This window comes from Lynx canadensis, chromosome A1, assembly GCF_007474595.2.
Source record: "Lynx canadensis isolate LIC74 chromosome A1, mLynCan4.pri.v2, whole genome shotgun sequence".
Lineage (NCBI taxonomy): Eukaryota > Metazoa > Chordata > Mammalia > Carnivora > Felidae > Lynx > Lynx canadensis.
The window spans coordinates 80,725,925-80,740,555 of record NC_044303.2 but is presented as its reverse complement, the minus strand read 5'-3'; the positions used below and the strand labels follow the sequence as shown (position 1 = coordinate 80,740,555).

General features: G+C 52.5%; 1 protein-coding gene across 7 annotated transcripts in view; it reads right to left on the bottom strand.

The window, feature by feature from the left end:
* The window catches only part of ARHGEF7 (Rho guanine nucleotide exchange factor 7), a 134,751-nt gene that overhangs the window by 78,589 nt on the left and 41,531 nt on the right, over positions 1 to 14,631 (bottom strand). Inside the window, exon 1 of one of the 7 annotated variants that reach the window (XM_030314208.2) lies at positions 547 to 600. The exons of 5 other annotated variants lie outside the window; for them this stretch is intronic. In XM_030314208.2, the coding sequence (XP_030170068.1) occupies positions 547 to 552 (6 nt within the window). In that variant the 5' untranslated portion in view covers positions 553 to 600. Of the gene's footprint in view, positions 1 to 546; positions 601 to 14,631 lie in introns of those variants that run through there. One more of the 7 variants, XM_030314227.1, reaches the window with a different exon arrangement.

The following is a 14,631-nucleotide window of genomic DNA, read 5'->3' as shown; positions in this document are numbered from 1 at the left end:
GAAGAACTTCAAGAAAGGAGGCCATCAAATCATGGAGTCAAGGGAGGAGCTGGACACACAGCTTGCTTTTTCTAAAAGCTGGAAGAAACTGAACAGAGCCTAACGCCTACGTGTGACCACATCTAAGCATTCCGGACAGTCACTGGTGCCATTTCTCACACAGCTGATGTACAAAATGAATCAATTTCACGCCAGACCCTTCCTGTAAAAAGCACCCCTTCCAACAGAGCGTCTTTAGAATCAGCTTATACAACACAGAATCTAATTCATTTGTGAGATTTCAGAAACGAGTCAAATGAGCATTATCTAGGCGGACGCATCTACCTACGTTTTGTTTAACATGTTAGTTGCATTTTTTAGGAGCACCATGAAGAGCATTAACTTTGACAGGCCTCTGCTTCCTTGTGTCGAACATCAACGTTCCTTTGTAAAACGCAGGAGCAGCTAATCTGCCCGTCTTTCAGCTCTGAAGTTCCAGTTTTAGAGATAGGAAAATTAAATACGCAGTACCCTATGAGAAGAATTAACATAAAAAGGTCTACTAACCTTCATTGTGGTGAGGCAGCAAGTCACAAAACCCAGAAAAACAGGATGCTGAAAGCTGCAGCTTCCTGTTATTCCAGAACTATATATCTTTCTTACTTGGATACCAGGAAGCGTCTGGTTGGCCGAACCTTCCCACCGACGGGCTTCCATGTGACCCCACAACTTAAGTGGATTCACATCTGTGCTACATTTCTTCACAGGAAACTACACAACGAGAGGAGACAAACGCTTGCCGCTGAGAAACACACATTCTGAATCCATGAAATGTTCTGACTAAAGCCCAGCTCTAAAAAAAGACTATTTCCCGAATTAGGAAACTATTCAACCAAAAGAAAAAGAGAACCAGAAAACTCTTGAGTAAAGAGTCTGCACTAGGGGAAAAGTCTCATTAGAACTTCTGTTTTAGCGTCTCGGCACAAGTCAGCCCACACGCGGGAGAACGACCAGGACACCGGCACACTCCGCCGTCCGGGGCACTCCGCACTTAACGACACTGGCCCCACCTCTGGGCCTACCCATGTCGCCCAAAGAGCAGCACCGCCCACCCTGGCTGGGGTCGGGAGCCAGCGGGAGGAAGGAAGCCAACACTGGGGTCCGCTTTGCCTCCGGTGGCGGCGGAGCAGAAGTTCTCAGGAGAGGCTGCATCTCCAGGGATTCAGAAAACCAAGACACTCTGGCCAAACCCCAGGCCAGTTAAATTAGCATCTCTGAGGAACCCTGACCCCATGTGATTCCAGGCAGCAGGGGGAAAAAAGCCCTGGAGGGACAAGGAAGGTGTGAATCCTCTCCCCAGGCTGGCTCCACTCCAGACCAAGACCAAACTCACAGTGAGGAGGGACCACTCTGTGGCCCAGAGATATTGGAAAAGCATATCCCCAAACACTCACCCTCACTTTCGCATTTACGTGAATTAAATGTATACAGCAGAATCCAATATTCTTGAAGTAAAATGATCCTGTTCCCCCCCCCCTCAAAATACTAAATTTGTTGGTATTTAGTATTTTACTAATCAAAAGCAACAATACTATAGCGACAGGGAGCAAACACGACCCCCAGACAGAGCAGGACAGAGGTGAGCAGCGTGTTTCAAGTGACAACACAGCACTAAGGAGCCTGAGCCCTGAGCAGCCGGCCCTTTCCTGCGTGGAGGCTGCCCTCGCTTGTTATAGCCTCACAATGTACGGAAGCCCTCCCAGGCTTCTGCTTTCTCATCCTTAAAATGGGAAAGAGGGGCGCCTGGGTGGCTCAGTCGGTTAAGCATCCGACTTCAGCTCAGGTCACGATCTCGCGGTCCGTGAGTTCGAGCCCCGCGTCGGGCTCTGGGCTGATAGCTCAGAGCCTGGAGCCTGCTTCCAATTCTGTGTCTCCCTCTCTCTCTGCCCCTCCCCCGTTCATGCTGTGTCTGTTTCAAAAATAAATAAACGTTAAAAAAAAATTTTTTTAAAAATGGGAAGGAAAAACATACTGACAAGGACAGAAAGCAACATGCAAATGTCTCACATGTTGGAGAAGGAACAGATTTTAAGAACTGAAGTCTTGCTGACCAAGCTTCAGGTTTCCTATAATACTGACCCATTAATAACCACATTCTACCATAGAAAACGGTTTCCTAAAACACAGTTACCAAGAAAAAAAGCTTCCTCAATACCTGGGGGGTGCCCAGAAGCAGAGGCCTCACGGGACCAGAGAAGCAAGTAAAGGCATCCACACCACGCGCCCTGGAGCACGACACTGCACCTCTCTGCATCCCGAAGGACCCTACTCCATCAAAGTGCTCAGGTTCCCACCCAAAACTCCCACCCCTGAAGCTGCTGCTTCTGACAGCCCAGCCCTCCCTCCCACTCACCTGTCCACCCTGACAGCGTGGACACCGCGGCACCCCAAGGCTCACGAGGGAAATACACCAGCACGCAAGAGGAAGGGCAGCCCCGCAGCCTGCACACGGGTCTGCTCAAGGCTCTGGTGTACCTGCTGCCCGGCTCCCCGCCCTCGCTGGCCCCGGATGGCTAGCACTATGTGGGAACACTTCCGCAGAACGGCCATTCCCTGCGCGGTCTGCCCAACACTGAACTATCCGCTGCCTTGTCACACAGTCAACTCTCAGGAGGGGAAACCACGGTCAGCTTCACCTGAGCCCATTCTTAACACAGTGGGAAACAATCGCAAACTCCAAGCAGCACAGGAGGCCAAGACGGGGAGGGGTGCAGGCAGCGTGAGCCTCAAGGGCAGCTGCTGTAAGCAGGGCTCACGCAGAGCAGACAGATGCCCTCGGCAGCAGGGGAGTGCCGCCCAATAAGGCCACCACAGCACCCCAGCGAAAGGTCCTGCCTGGGGAAACAGACCTTGCAACAGGAAGGAAAGGATATTAAATCGAGGCTCTGGGTCCGGGAGTCCCGCCTCCCCAGCCCAGAAGGGACTTCTAAGAACCTGCTGACACACTATGCAGCCTGAAGAGGGCCCACCCTCCCCAGCCTGGACTTGGATCCACCGAGGCAGCAGCATCGCTACACACGGCTCTCCTCTACACCTCGGGTCCCCAACTGGGCACCTGCCAGATGCCCCAAGAAACCTGGGGCTCCCTTCTGGCTGCAGCCCCCATTATGAGCTCACACGGGACCACACATCTACCAAACACCAACACATCAAGGAAGAAGGCTGCAGTTTTCTCCACCAAAAAAAGCAGTAAATGAAACTATTTCATTAGATAAAGATAATTAAGATAATCATCTCCTCCTTTAACAGGGAAGAATGCCAAATACCAAAAAGATTCTACCCCCGAATACATCATTCTCCTTGATTCGGCCAAAGCAGGGCACTGCTGGAATCCTCCTCAAAGTATCAGCATAAATAGCATCCCCACCCCAAGGCAGGCAGCACAGGACATCACAGACGGGCCAGCCACGGGGGCTAGCAGCACCAGCAGGGCAGAACCGGGCTCTCAGGTCCTCTGGTGGGACCCGCCCCCCCATCTCCACTGGGGGGCGCCCACACGGGGTTAAACTCAACAAAAGAGCACACGGCTATGCCAGGGGACACCAAAAGCTACCAAGGAAGTCTCCAGGCTGTTTCTTTACAACTCCGGCCAGTCCCAGGTGTCCCTAAACAAGGTACAACCTGCAGAGAACCTTGAAAGAAAGGGAAGGCTGAGCGGAAGAGCTCCGAACAAAGCAGCACAAGCGAGACATGAGGTGGGGAGTGGACAGAGAGCGAGGCACAAGGCGGGGAGTGGACAGAGAGCGCGGCACAAGGCTGGGAGCGGCAGTGTCCGCAGGACACACACAACCACCATGCCAGTCGCTCTGCACAAACAGGAGCTCGAGGGGAAGTCAGTTTGGGACAGCACATGTACACCTGGGCCACCTCAGACCAACCGGGCCCTGTGGCCCCCCACACCTAGGAGCGTCCAGTCCAAACCAGGAGGAAGGGCACGGAGGGCCGGCACAGGAGCACAGGCCCGCCAAGGGCCCCTGTGGAAGGTCACTGCATGGTCCGGGCGCCGGCTTCCCCGCCTGAGGAGGGAGAGAAACGCCACTGGCCAACCTGCAAGCCCCCCCCCCCCCGACACAGGACACCACTTAGAGGAGGACCATCAACTGGGAGGAAAGGAGAACCAGGGTCAAGAGAGCAGGCCTTCCCAGGACACCTCGTGAAGGCTGAAGGAGGAAAGCAGGGGAAGGAGTTACGAGGCCACAGAGGAAGGTTAGGGTGCCCCCCTGCACCAGAGCCACACCCTGCACCAGGTTCCAGGTGGATGACAGGACACGGGAAAGGAGAAGTCAGCAGGACCCCAGCCCACCAGTGGGCAAGAGAATCACATGGCTCAGGAGAGGTGGGGGCAGGGCAAAGCCCCATTCCACCAGCACCTGCTCCAAGAGGTCAGGAGGGGTTTTTTCAAAAGGAGGGACAAGCACGCATGTTCACAGATGTGGAGTCCCTTAGCTCTAAACCAACAGCAGAGGGAGGAGGGCGCACCATCTGTGTCAGGAGGTCACAGTCAGGCCTGAGAGGCCGCCCGCCGTGCAGAGGCCCAGACAAACCAACCCCTCAGAGCACCCACCCCACCCCCCGACCACTAACCCCAGAAATCCTGCCCGTGATGTCACCAGAAGGGCTAACACATACCACCAAAGACAGGGCGATCTGGCCAGGTTCACCCTCCCAGCCCGAACTTCCTCTAGTCCTCTAAACATCTTCTATTTTGACTTACACGGTCACATGCACTACCAAGTTTAGCTCCTGAACACACACCGGAAATCAGGAAGGCTCACCTATACAGGAAGACGGGGCTGTGCCACACAAGTGAAGCAGACATCACCAGCATCCACCCAGCAGGGCAGTAACAGGAGGGTGACACCCCCGCCACGCCCCCCCCTCCCCGCGAGAGCTCCCCAAATGCACGAACCTCAACCTGACAGAGGAGGGCTGCATGAGGAGAAGCCGCCGTGGTTCTCAGGAAAGCCTTAAGCAACAGAAGACTGCTCTGAAGTAAACGGGTTTCCAAGGCACAAGTTCTAAGAGCAGATGCGGACCCGATCTAGAACCGTCCCATTCATCACACCATTTTCCGACTCTTTGGTCTAACTCCAATTCACCGCAGCTGGTCAGTTAGCGCCAGCATCCGCTCCCCACCCCCTGCCACGCCTCCCCGTGGGCTCGGTCCACGCACCCACGCACACCAGCTCCGAGCAGGATGATGCGTGCCAGCCCCGAGCAGAAGCTGTAGGAGCCTTTGGGGGTATCCGCCCATCTGAAGGAGACAGGCAGGCCCAGGCCAGAAATGCAGCATCAAGATGACCCTGAGAGCACAGCAACACCCTATCTGTAGCTAACACGCAGCCAGGAGGATAAACCTCTGGGCTTCAGAGTCTCGGAGATGTGGGGGCTGAATGACAACATCTGGCAAGAACTGGCAATACACCCACATGCCACATTTTCCACAACAGAAGGGATTCTTGAAGGGGACAGAGTACATCTAAAAAAAAAAAAAAAAAAAAAACAAAAACAAAGAAGACATTAAGTGAAACAGGTCATTTAGACTCAGGCCAAGTTAACACTAAAGGATCAAAGTTAAAACCTCTTCGCTGGATAAAACAACCCTCAGCTATTCAAACAGGAAAAACTGTTCCCCACAAAGCACTTCTTATTGCAGAGCAAACGAGGTTTTCCCTTCCTTCCCAAACTCTGGACGCAGTCGTCACGTAACTGCTCAGGAGTGACGGCTTCACGTAGCCTCCAAGAAGAAAAGACACCATGTGTCCACAGGCTGGCCCTGCAAGCACTCGATCTTTCTCACGCACCCTCGACTGGTCCGCCACTCTACACCAGGTGCCCTAGGAACCAGAAGGCAGGCAGGGCCAGCAGAGCGACAGAGGGCTTCACCACCTTCAACCTCCACCGCCTAGACCGCCGCTCGGCGTCTAAGTAACAGGTCCCTCAGCCTCAGTGCCCTGGACAACCTACCTCGCAGGTCCTGGGGGGTCAGCAGTTCCCAGCGGCTCCACCGGGGGACACAGCTCTGGTCTCTCGGAGGCGGCCTGAAAGCATCCCCAGGGCTGGGTCTCAACCAGGCTGCCCACCACAGCCATGTGCTCCAGTCCTCACAGCAGCGACGTGGGCACTCGACAGGAAGGCCAGCACAGTGCCTGCGACTCAGGACTGCAGACCTGCGTGCCATACTGTCCCTAAGGAGGCCCCCGTGCGGCCCACTAGAGGGAAGGGCCCAGGCCCCAACTTGAGAAACGAGTGCCCAGAAGTGTGAGCACGGTGCTTGAAAACCAGCACCATGTCCACCGCCACGGGAGTCCCAACCGCATGTACACCTCTCCCCTCAAATCAGGTGCCCACACCTCTTCCCTGGATGGCTCAGCTGTCACAGAATGTCACTCTGCATTCTGTGGAGTGCGGACACACCTCACAACGAAGTGGGACAGGGTTCCCAAAAATGTAACTAAAGGATGCCTAACGTAGTAAGGCCTGAAAGGCTCTCCCCACCACCCCCCCCCAGCTCACAATGGGGGCCTTGCTTCACCCTGACTTCCAAATGTCACTGATAATACTGGAAATCAGAACGTCTTCCACACAATAAAAAAGCAAACCACAGCACCAAGTTGATGGTGTCACTCTTCATATAACAAAGACCCCCTCAGTCAAATCTTTCGACTAGAAATAAAATTCTAACCAGCTTAAATGAAACAGCACTGTTCAGGTAACAAGTCGAAAAAGTAAGAGCCACAGTGCAAAAGTCCTAAGTTCTGGGCCATCTTTTTGTCTACTGTCTCCGGCATGGGCTGCAGTTTCAGGAACATTCCTCCTACTGAGGTTACGCAGCCCCAGGCAACAGCAACGAGCCTGCCATCCCAGCAGCGAATGGCTGGCCCTGAGCCACCGGTCACAACCCCACAGCCAGAGAGGCAGAGCGGCCCCGGGAGCCAAGGTGACACACACATCCTCCCAGCATCTTGTGCACGACCCCAGTGAGCAGGGTGGGGACCCCCTGCAGCACTGGGGCTACACAGAATCTGAGAAACAGGGTAGTGGAGATCTGTGGGCTGCCTCGGCTGCCCTCTGCACGTTTCCCAGGGCTCGACCACCACCCACTGACTGCAGACCACCAACCACAGCCACTGAAGAGAACGCGTGCCTAAGTTATGCCCCTGGCTGAGGACACCCTGGGTACATGCGACAAGAAAATCACAGGGAACGTACAGACATTCTTTCTACCATCTCAGGGCTAAAGGAGAGACCCCCACAAGGGGAGGCCAGCCAAGCATGTTCAACTCTTGTAGCTTTAATGTTCCAAATGCAAGAAGCCAGGTCAGCTCCTCCAGGGAGTTTATGAGGAAGCTATTTCTGACGCAAGAAACTTACTCTTGGCACGGTTCTGGAGTGTAGTTCGCCAAGTTAAAAATATAATTTTGTCCTATCACATTGTCAAGAGAAATTGGATTTTGTGGCAAGAGGAGTAGAAAGGAGTCTTGAAGTCCTGCTATTTCAGTTTACTGCAAATGGTCCATACTGATGGCGACACGGGAGGAACAGGACTCTGCAGTGATTTCGCCCCCTTGGCTTCTGGAGGTTTGTTCTTAGTCCTGCCTACTCCTCCACTCCAGGGATAAAACTAGCTTGGTGATGGCTTCTATCAATACCCACCAGTCACCCAGTGTGCCCCCAAACAACTTTCCACTTTAAAATGAGAATTAAAGCATATTCAACGCTGTGCATTTGACCGTATCAACACCCACATACGAACAAGGGCAGGGACCACCCAGATCAAAAGAAACCCCAGCCCCATGTTTTAGGTGGTCTACAGGAAGGGGTGGCGGGGGGGGGGGGTGATAAAACCCTGAGAAGTGGGGAAGACCACCGGAGCAAAGAAAGCACCAGCCGGCTTTCAGCCTCCACAAACAGAAAGCAGCAGAGAGGCCGAAGCCCCACCAGGCAGGGAGGGAGGCTCCAGCATCCACGGAGGCCTCTGGGCGCTGTGCTCAAGACTTCACGCCAACCTTATTTTACAAAGAAGACCCAGCCCCCAGGACGACGGTGTGATGGTCTGGGAGAACAAGACAGGAAGCCGGTGAACCATTGCATTCTCCCTACAGGCGTACACGGGGGTCCACAGCAAGCGGGGCAGTGGGCTCAGACACCCATGCACAAACACAGCGCCCCACCAGCCTGCAGCAGGCCCCCAGGCTGTCCGCAATGCCAATGGGGTGAGTCTGAAAAGAGCAGCCCTCCGGTGTCAAACAGGGGTCGGGGCAGAAGGACTCAAATAAGTTAGGTGCTAACGTTTAGAGCCAGGAAGGTAACAAGTAACACTGCATTAACTTTAAAACTTAGCGTGAATAGTTACAAAAGTCAAACTTTGAGAAACATCTCAAAGATGGTAAAGTGCAAAGGTGCCTGGGTGGCTCAGCTGGTTAAGCATCCGACTTCAGCTCAGGTCATGATCTCACAGCTCATGAGTTTGAGCCCCGCATCAGGCTCTATGCTGACAGCTCAGAGCCTGGAGCCTGCTTCGGATTCCGTGTCTCCCTCTCTCTCTGCCCCTCCGCTGCTCACACTCTGTGTGTGTCTCTCTCTCAAAGATAAACAGACGTTAAAAAATATATATTAAAAAAAAAAAAAGCTGGGAAAGTGCAAATGCGAACTACCTCTCATCTCTCCCAAAGTTCCACTGAAAATGACAAAAGAGGCTTTAAGTAATAAAGAAGGAATTTACTGCAGCGCTAAATGGGGCAGGGGGCAGGGGCCATGAGCAATCTAAGCAAGGCCTCAGGGGATTCCACAGCACAGGAAAGGATGGGCCATACTTCTAAGGGGACCCAGGAGCACCTTGGTGACTGCTCTAGCAGGAGGACAGGAAGCAGCACTTCTCCAGGAGGAGGCCAAGCACTCAGACCTCTGCCCGTAAGGAAAGCTGGCTGCCTACACCAGATCCCTAACAAGTCACCAAGTCCAGGTACTACTGGACCCACTAACAGACACAGAAGACAAAAAAGGAGATGATTCTACCTAAAATGAAATACCCTAAGAGCCCCACCATAAACTTCAAGCCGGGGCCGCCCTCTAGCTGGAGTGAGACACGGGAACTGGGGTACAGAGAAGGCTCATCCCTCTACCCTGCTCAGGGAGAGCATCCAGACCCTTCCCCCCAGATTTCCCACACCTGTTCCCAGCCTCCCCCCTTACAGGGCCCCCTCTCGTCTCACCTACACAGCTGTACATTCATGTCAGCTATGGGGCCTTTATTCATATTACAGGAACCGCAAAGTCCAGCTTTTTAAAAGCCCTGGACGTTACATACAGAACAGAGGCGAACAGAACTCAGACTGGGAGCAGCAGCCTGGCTACAGGCCTCAGGGCCCAAGAAGCACAGCAGAGGGTTGTCTGGGTTCTGTGGGGGGTTTTGTTTTGTTTTGTTTCAGATGCAGCCCAGATGCACCAAAAAAAAAAAAAAAAAAAAAAAAAAAAAAAAAAACCAAAAACAAAAACAGCCCCAGAAAAAGCTTGCCCTCTCTGGCTGGAGCACCAAGAAAGGGGCAGCACAGCAAAAAGGAAATTTCTAGACACTAGCCCTGCCACCGAATACTGAGGGGGAACATGGCCAATCCCACCACTCAAGGCCATAACAAAGTGCCCCTCATCCAGTCTGCCCCCCAAGCCCCATAGAGTCACACTGTGGGTTCCTCCTCTTCCACACAGGGGTGAGCTCCAAGAGGAAAGATCAAGAAATACAGGTTTCTTGGGGCACCTGGGTGGCTCAGTTGGTTAAGTGTCCAACTTCAGCTCGGGACATGATCTCACGGTCCATGGGATCGAGCCCCGCGTTGGGCTCTGTGCTGACAGCTCAGAGCCTGGAGCCTGCTTCGGATTCTGTGTCTCCCTCTCTCTACCCCTCCCACACTCGCATTCTGTCTCTCCCTCTCAAAATGAATAAACTGTTTAAAAGAAAAAAAAAAAAGAAATACAGGTTTCTGGTACAACATTTAAATGTGTAAAAGTACTGAAAAACTAAGAATTACTAGACAATGCAATTAGTGAAAACCAAGATACAGAGATGTTTCAAGGAGCTGGGAGGCAGGACAAGCGCACTAAATCCATCCCATTCTCGGGGATCCAAAGGAAGGGAGCCACGGTGGGACCACAGAAGCGGATCAGGACTTTTAAAGGTGAAAATCCAAAGGTCTTCGTGACAATTAGCTATCACGACAAACTGAGAAAGTACTCTTTAAACTGCTCAACCCTGTACAGACAGAACTCTCAGTAGACAAGCAGTTCCAGTTTTGAGTGAGCAGAGAAGACAGTACTTGGTACCTGACAGGAGACTTGAATAGATGCCGTCCACATGCCCAGACAGACGTTCAGGTCAGTGTTATTTCAAGGTACGTACATTTAACAGAGCCTGTTAGCAGGCACACAATGACATAACAGGACTACAACGTGATTGCTGGCACAATGCCTCCCTAGAGCAGTCTACAGCCTCCTGGTCTGAGGTCTAACCTTGGCAGGGCTATGCTGAGAGTCCTGAGGGCTGGGCCCAACTGCTCAAAAAACAAACAAACAAACAAAAGCAACCACCACCAAAAGCAGCAGCTTTCCAAAAATGCTAAAATGCTTGGGTACCTGTCTGTGCCTATTATAATCTTCCACACTTGAAACGTTCCCCTCAAGTTCAAGGGTATGACATATCCCAAGGAAGGAAGACCCCAAATGCCACAATTCAGATTCTCTTTCAATTCCTATTCGGGACAGCTCATCAAATCCACGATGTTTTGTTGGTTCAGCTCAACCAAGGCCAACCAGGGAGCTGCTGGCTTTACCCACCCAGGTATCCGCCCACTCACCTTCTCAAGTCTGGCCACGTGAAGCGTCTCTCTCCGCACCCCAACCCCATGTGCTCCACTCCAGCAGGACTCCAGCCTCAGCCCTGGATCCCACCTGCATGCTTCCACCCTACTTGCCACACATGGCTGAGGCTCCAGAGACACATGTTGTGCATGGATACTTTTCCCCAGGGCAAAGCAGGGTTCCAGAAGGTCCTCATCAACTGTGTGCAGACTGACCACCACCTGGAGAAACACTTTCCCATTCTCCACTTGCAATGAAATACAAACTTGCTCTTCAAGATCTTTGAACCTGTCCTATCCAATAAATGGTCAAAGGATCCCCTTCTACCCCAGCGGTGTTACGGCAGGCTCCCCGGGAATGCTGCCCCATCACGGGACGTTCCCTGCTACCCCATTATGAGCCCAACGAGATGCTCAAAGACACCCTGAAGACAATAAGTTTCATCTCAGAAGATGGGAAGTTTCCAGGTCTCGTCAGGGCGAAGACAGGTCAGAGCCAGGGCAGTTGTGAAACCTCCACACCTGCTTCCCAGCCCCTAAGCAGCCTTGCCCTGGTCCTCAAAATAGGACATCTGACTGATGGCCGTGAGACTCCCGATGATGATCCAGAACAGACACACACACTTTGTTTTACATTACAACCAGTATACAAACACAAAACCCACATAATAAACATGCAATTTAATAACCTCACACTGAAAGAATTAGCAAATGCAGCTAGGACGGCATTTACTCAAGCTTTAAATAAAGTTGCTAATGATCACTGGTTCAAAGTCCTTCCTAGGTTATAAATCCTTCACTATGCTGAAAGGCTTCAGGGAGTTACACGTCACACCCATCATGATGGGGGACACACAGAACACAAAGATTCTGCAGGTAAACTTGCTAAGTCACATGTAAATCCCCTCAGCTGCATGGTACAGGCTGCTGGTCTCTACGTGAATACATTTACCAACAAGACACCGCATCGCACCGCACCTCAAAATGCACCTCTCCTCTTCCCTTTCATGGGGCGTCCGACTAACTGCACTGACCCGGTGCCCTTGCTGCAGCAGACCGGTTATTCTAAACTTACAAGGTGTGGACTCTCCCTAAACCTGGAGTCAAATACCAGCACTGCCCCTTGGTAAACATTAGACACCGGGCATCTCGTGGACCCACTCCCCATCTTGGTCTCCCTTCCCTGGACCGGGGCTCCCCATGCCCCCCTCACAGCACCGCCTTGTGGCTGACTCGGCACTGAGGGGCCACATGGCAAGTAGTCAGTATTGCTACAAAGCCGCTGGTACGCAACTCTAGGAACTTATTTCCACCTCTCTGCATTTCTACCATTTCTCCTCATATACAAATGTTGTATGTGTACTCCTTCCCTCCTCTTAACTTTTTCTTATATGCTCCTGAGGCCCACGTGGGTAAAATGCAGCTCCCGGCGTCAGCAAGAGTCGGGGACTAATAATTGCTGGATGGACAATGGAAAGCTGGCACAAAAGGTAAACAGAGCTCAGAAGTGAATGGCCAGGTTCACAAAGGACACCGTATGACCTTCACACAGATTCTTGAAAGCACAGGTAAGCTCTTCCACCGGCCAAAACACACACAACTTTCTAACTTGCAAGCCAAACACCACCGCCAAACGTCCTTGCCCAGAACCAAGATCTCAAAGGCAGTGTGCACCAGAAGGCCCCAGTACCACGCAGCTACCACCACGACACCAATCAATTCAGGAAGGGTCATCACAGGATGCTAAGTGCATCAGATGAAAGGCTGTGGGGCACCACCCCACAGATTATGTACTAAGCACAAAGACAAAGACCACCTTTACAATGCAGAGACCTGGCGGATGTCACCTTAGCCAAGGGATGGAACTCAGTGCCAGTGGTATGAAGTGTCAACATGAAGCACTTCTGATAGCACCCATGGAAATACAGATCATCAGTGTGTAGAATCCTTACCTAAAATGTCCAACCTGAACCAGACTCTACGGGGTTAACAACGCTGGACTCCCCAAAAACATAAGAGTCCTAATAAACGTGAAAGGTAGAAGAACGGTGTGGGGAAACTAAGGAAGAATATTCTCATCTTAAAGACGTACATACGGGGTGTTCAGAGGCAGGCATGTGGAGGCCTACCACGTGGTTTAAGTGGCTAGAGAATACGTGAACACTCAGAGCCAGGCGGCAAAGTGTCTGTATGGTGACCTAAGTGACGGCACAGGACGTCACACTACCTTCTAATGTGTTAGCTCAGGTTTTTCCAAGAAAAGGGCAAGGGGCAGGTCAGGAGGTTTGTTTGAGCTCCTCAACACTACCCTCAGCATCTTTTAAGCAGAAAATGAAAGCATTCCCTCACCATCCACAGACCAGATCAGCCCCGTGTCACTTCAGGATCTCAGTCACTGCCTCAAAAACCCCCGCCCCAGCTCAGCCGACTGGCTGCTTCTGCCAGAAGGAGGCCTGAGGAAAGTACACTTCCCACTGTGCCTGTCCTAAGCTGGGCAGGATCCTTGGCCTTTCTGTAAGTTTGAGGGAAACTGCCACAATTCTCCCCACCTCACCAAACCCTAATTTGAGGGACCCAACTGGGTCAGCTTTAAAAACCAACTAATTAAGTCAGGCTCTCCAGGGGGACTCTGGAATGTTTTAAAAGCTCCACAACTCTGCAACCCAAGGGGACCCCATCCGTTCTAACCTACAAGTCCTCCCTGAAGGGATGGAAGGGGACACACCCCCCTCAGCCTGGAGGAAGGTGGGAAGAGCCACAGCATGTCCTGTCCTAGCACTTCAAGTACAGACCAGTGAGTTTCCCTCAACTACCCGAGAAAACACCCAATGCAGACTAATATAAAATAGATTGGAAATACATATTCTGGTTAGAAAACTATTTTTTACAAAAACATACGAAGGGCAGATTTCACATCCAAATGTGGTCTGAGAGGCCTCGGACTTTGTTTTGCTTGGTCATCACTCACTGGGAACTGGCCCTCTCGCCGGTTCCCAGGACCTACAGGAACTCCTCAGGGACGCAAACTGCTTCGGGCAACTACCTGCCAGGAAAAGGTCTCCCCTTCCCAGGCGGCCAGCAGGGATTCTGCTGGTTTTTAAAGCCCAAGTAGAGAAGTGAGGACTAAGACATCCTGAGAAGCCTCAAACAAGGTGGGAAAAAGGACAGAGGTGGGAAGGCACCACGCTAAGTGACCAGCATCTTTTCTGGGCAAAGAGAGCACTCAGGATTCTGCAGACCGTACATGCTCAAGCTCTAGATTCATGCCGCTCCCACTCATCAGTCCTGACATTTTTAACCAAGAGGCCTTACTGGAGAATAAAAGATAGTCCTTCGATAAAGCACCTCCCCTTCAACTGGCCAACACTGACCATCCTATTCAACCGCAAAGCAGAAAGAACACACTTGCAGCCTAGTGCTGTTCAGGAGAATACAGGGTTCCTACCCAGAAATCCTTTCCCCACTGCGCGAGGCCATGAGGGTGCACCGGACGCTGGGGGAAAGCCTTGCCAGCGACCCCCGGCCAGGCGTGCGGTCGGCCGGGCTGGCCCACACAAGCCGCCCCCCCCCCCGGCACCTAAAGGGACAGATGCAAGCGCACCACAGGCTGGGGGTCCCAGCACGGGGCAGGCCTGCCCCCCTCCTCAGCCGCCACAGCCCTGCCTACACGCCACACGCATCCAGAACGCATGTCCAACCCAACCCGCCTCCGCTCCATCAGTGCCTCTACCTGACCCGT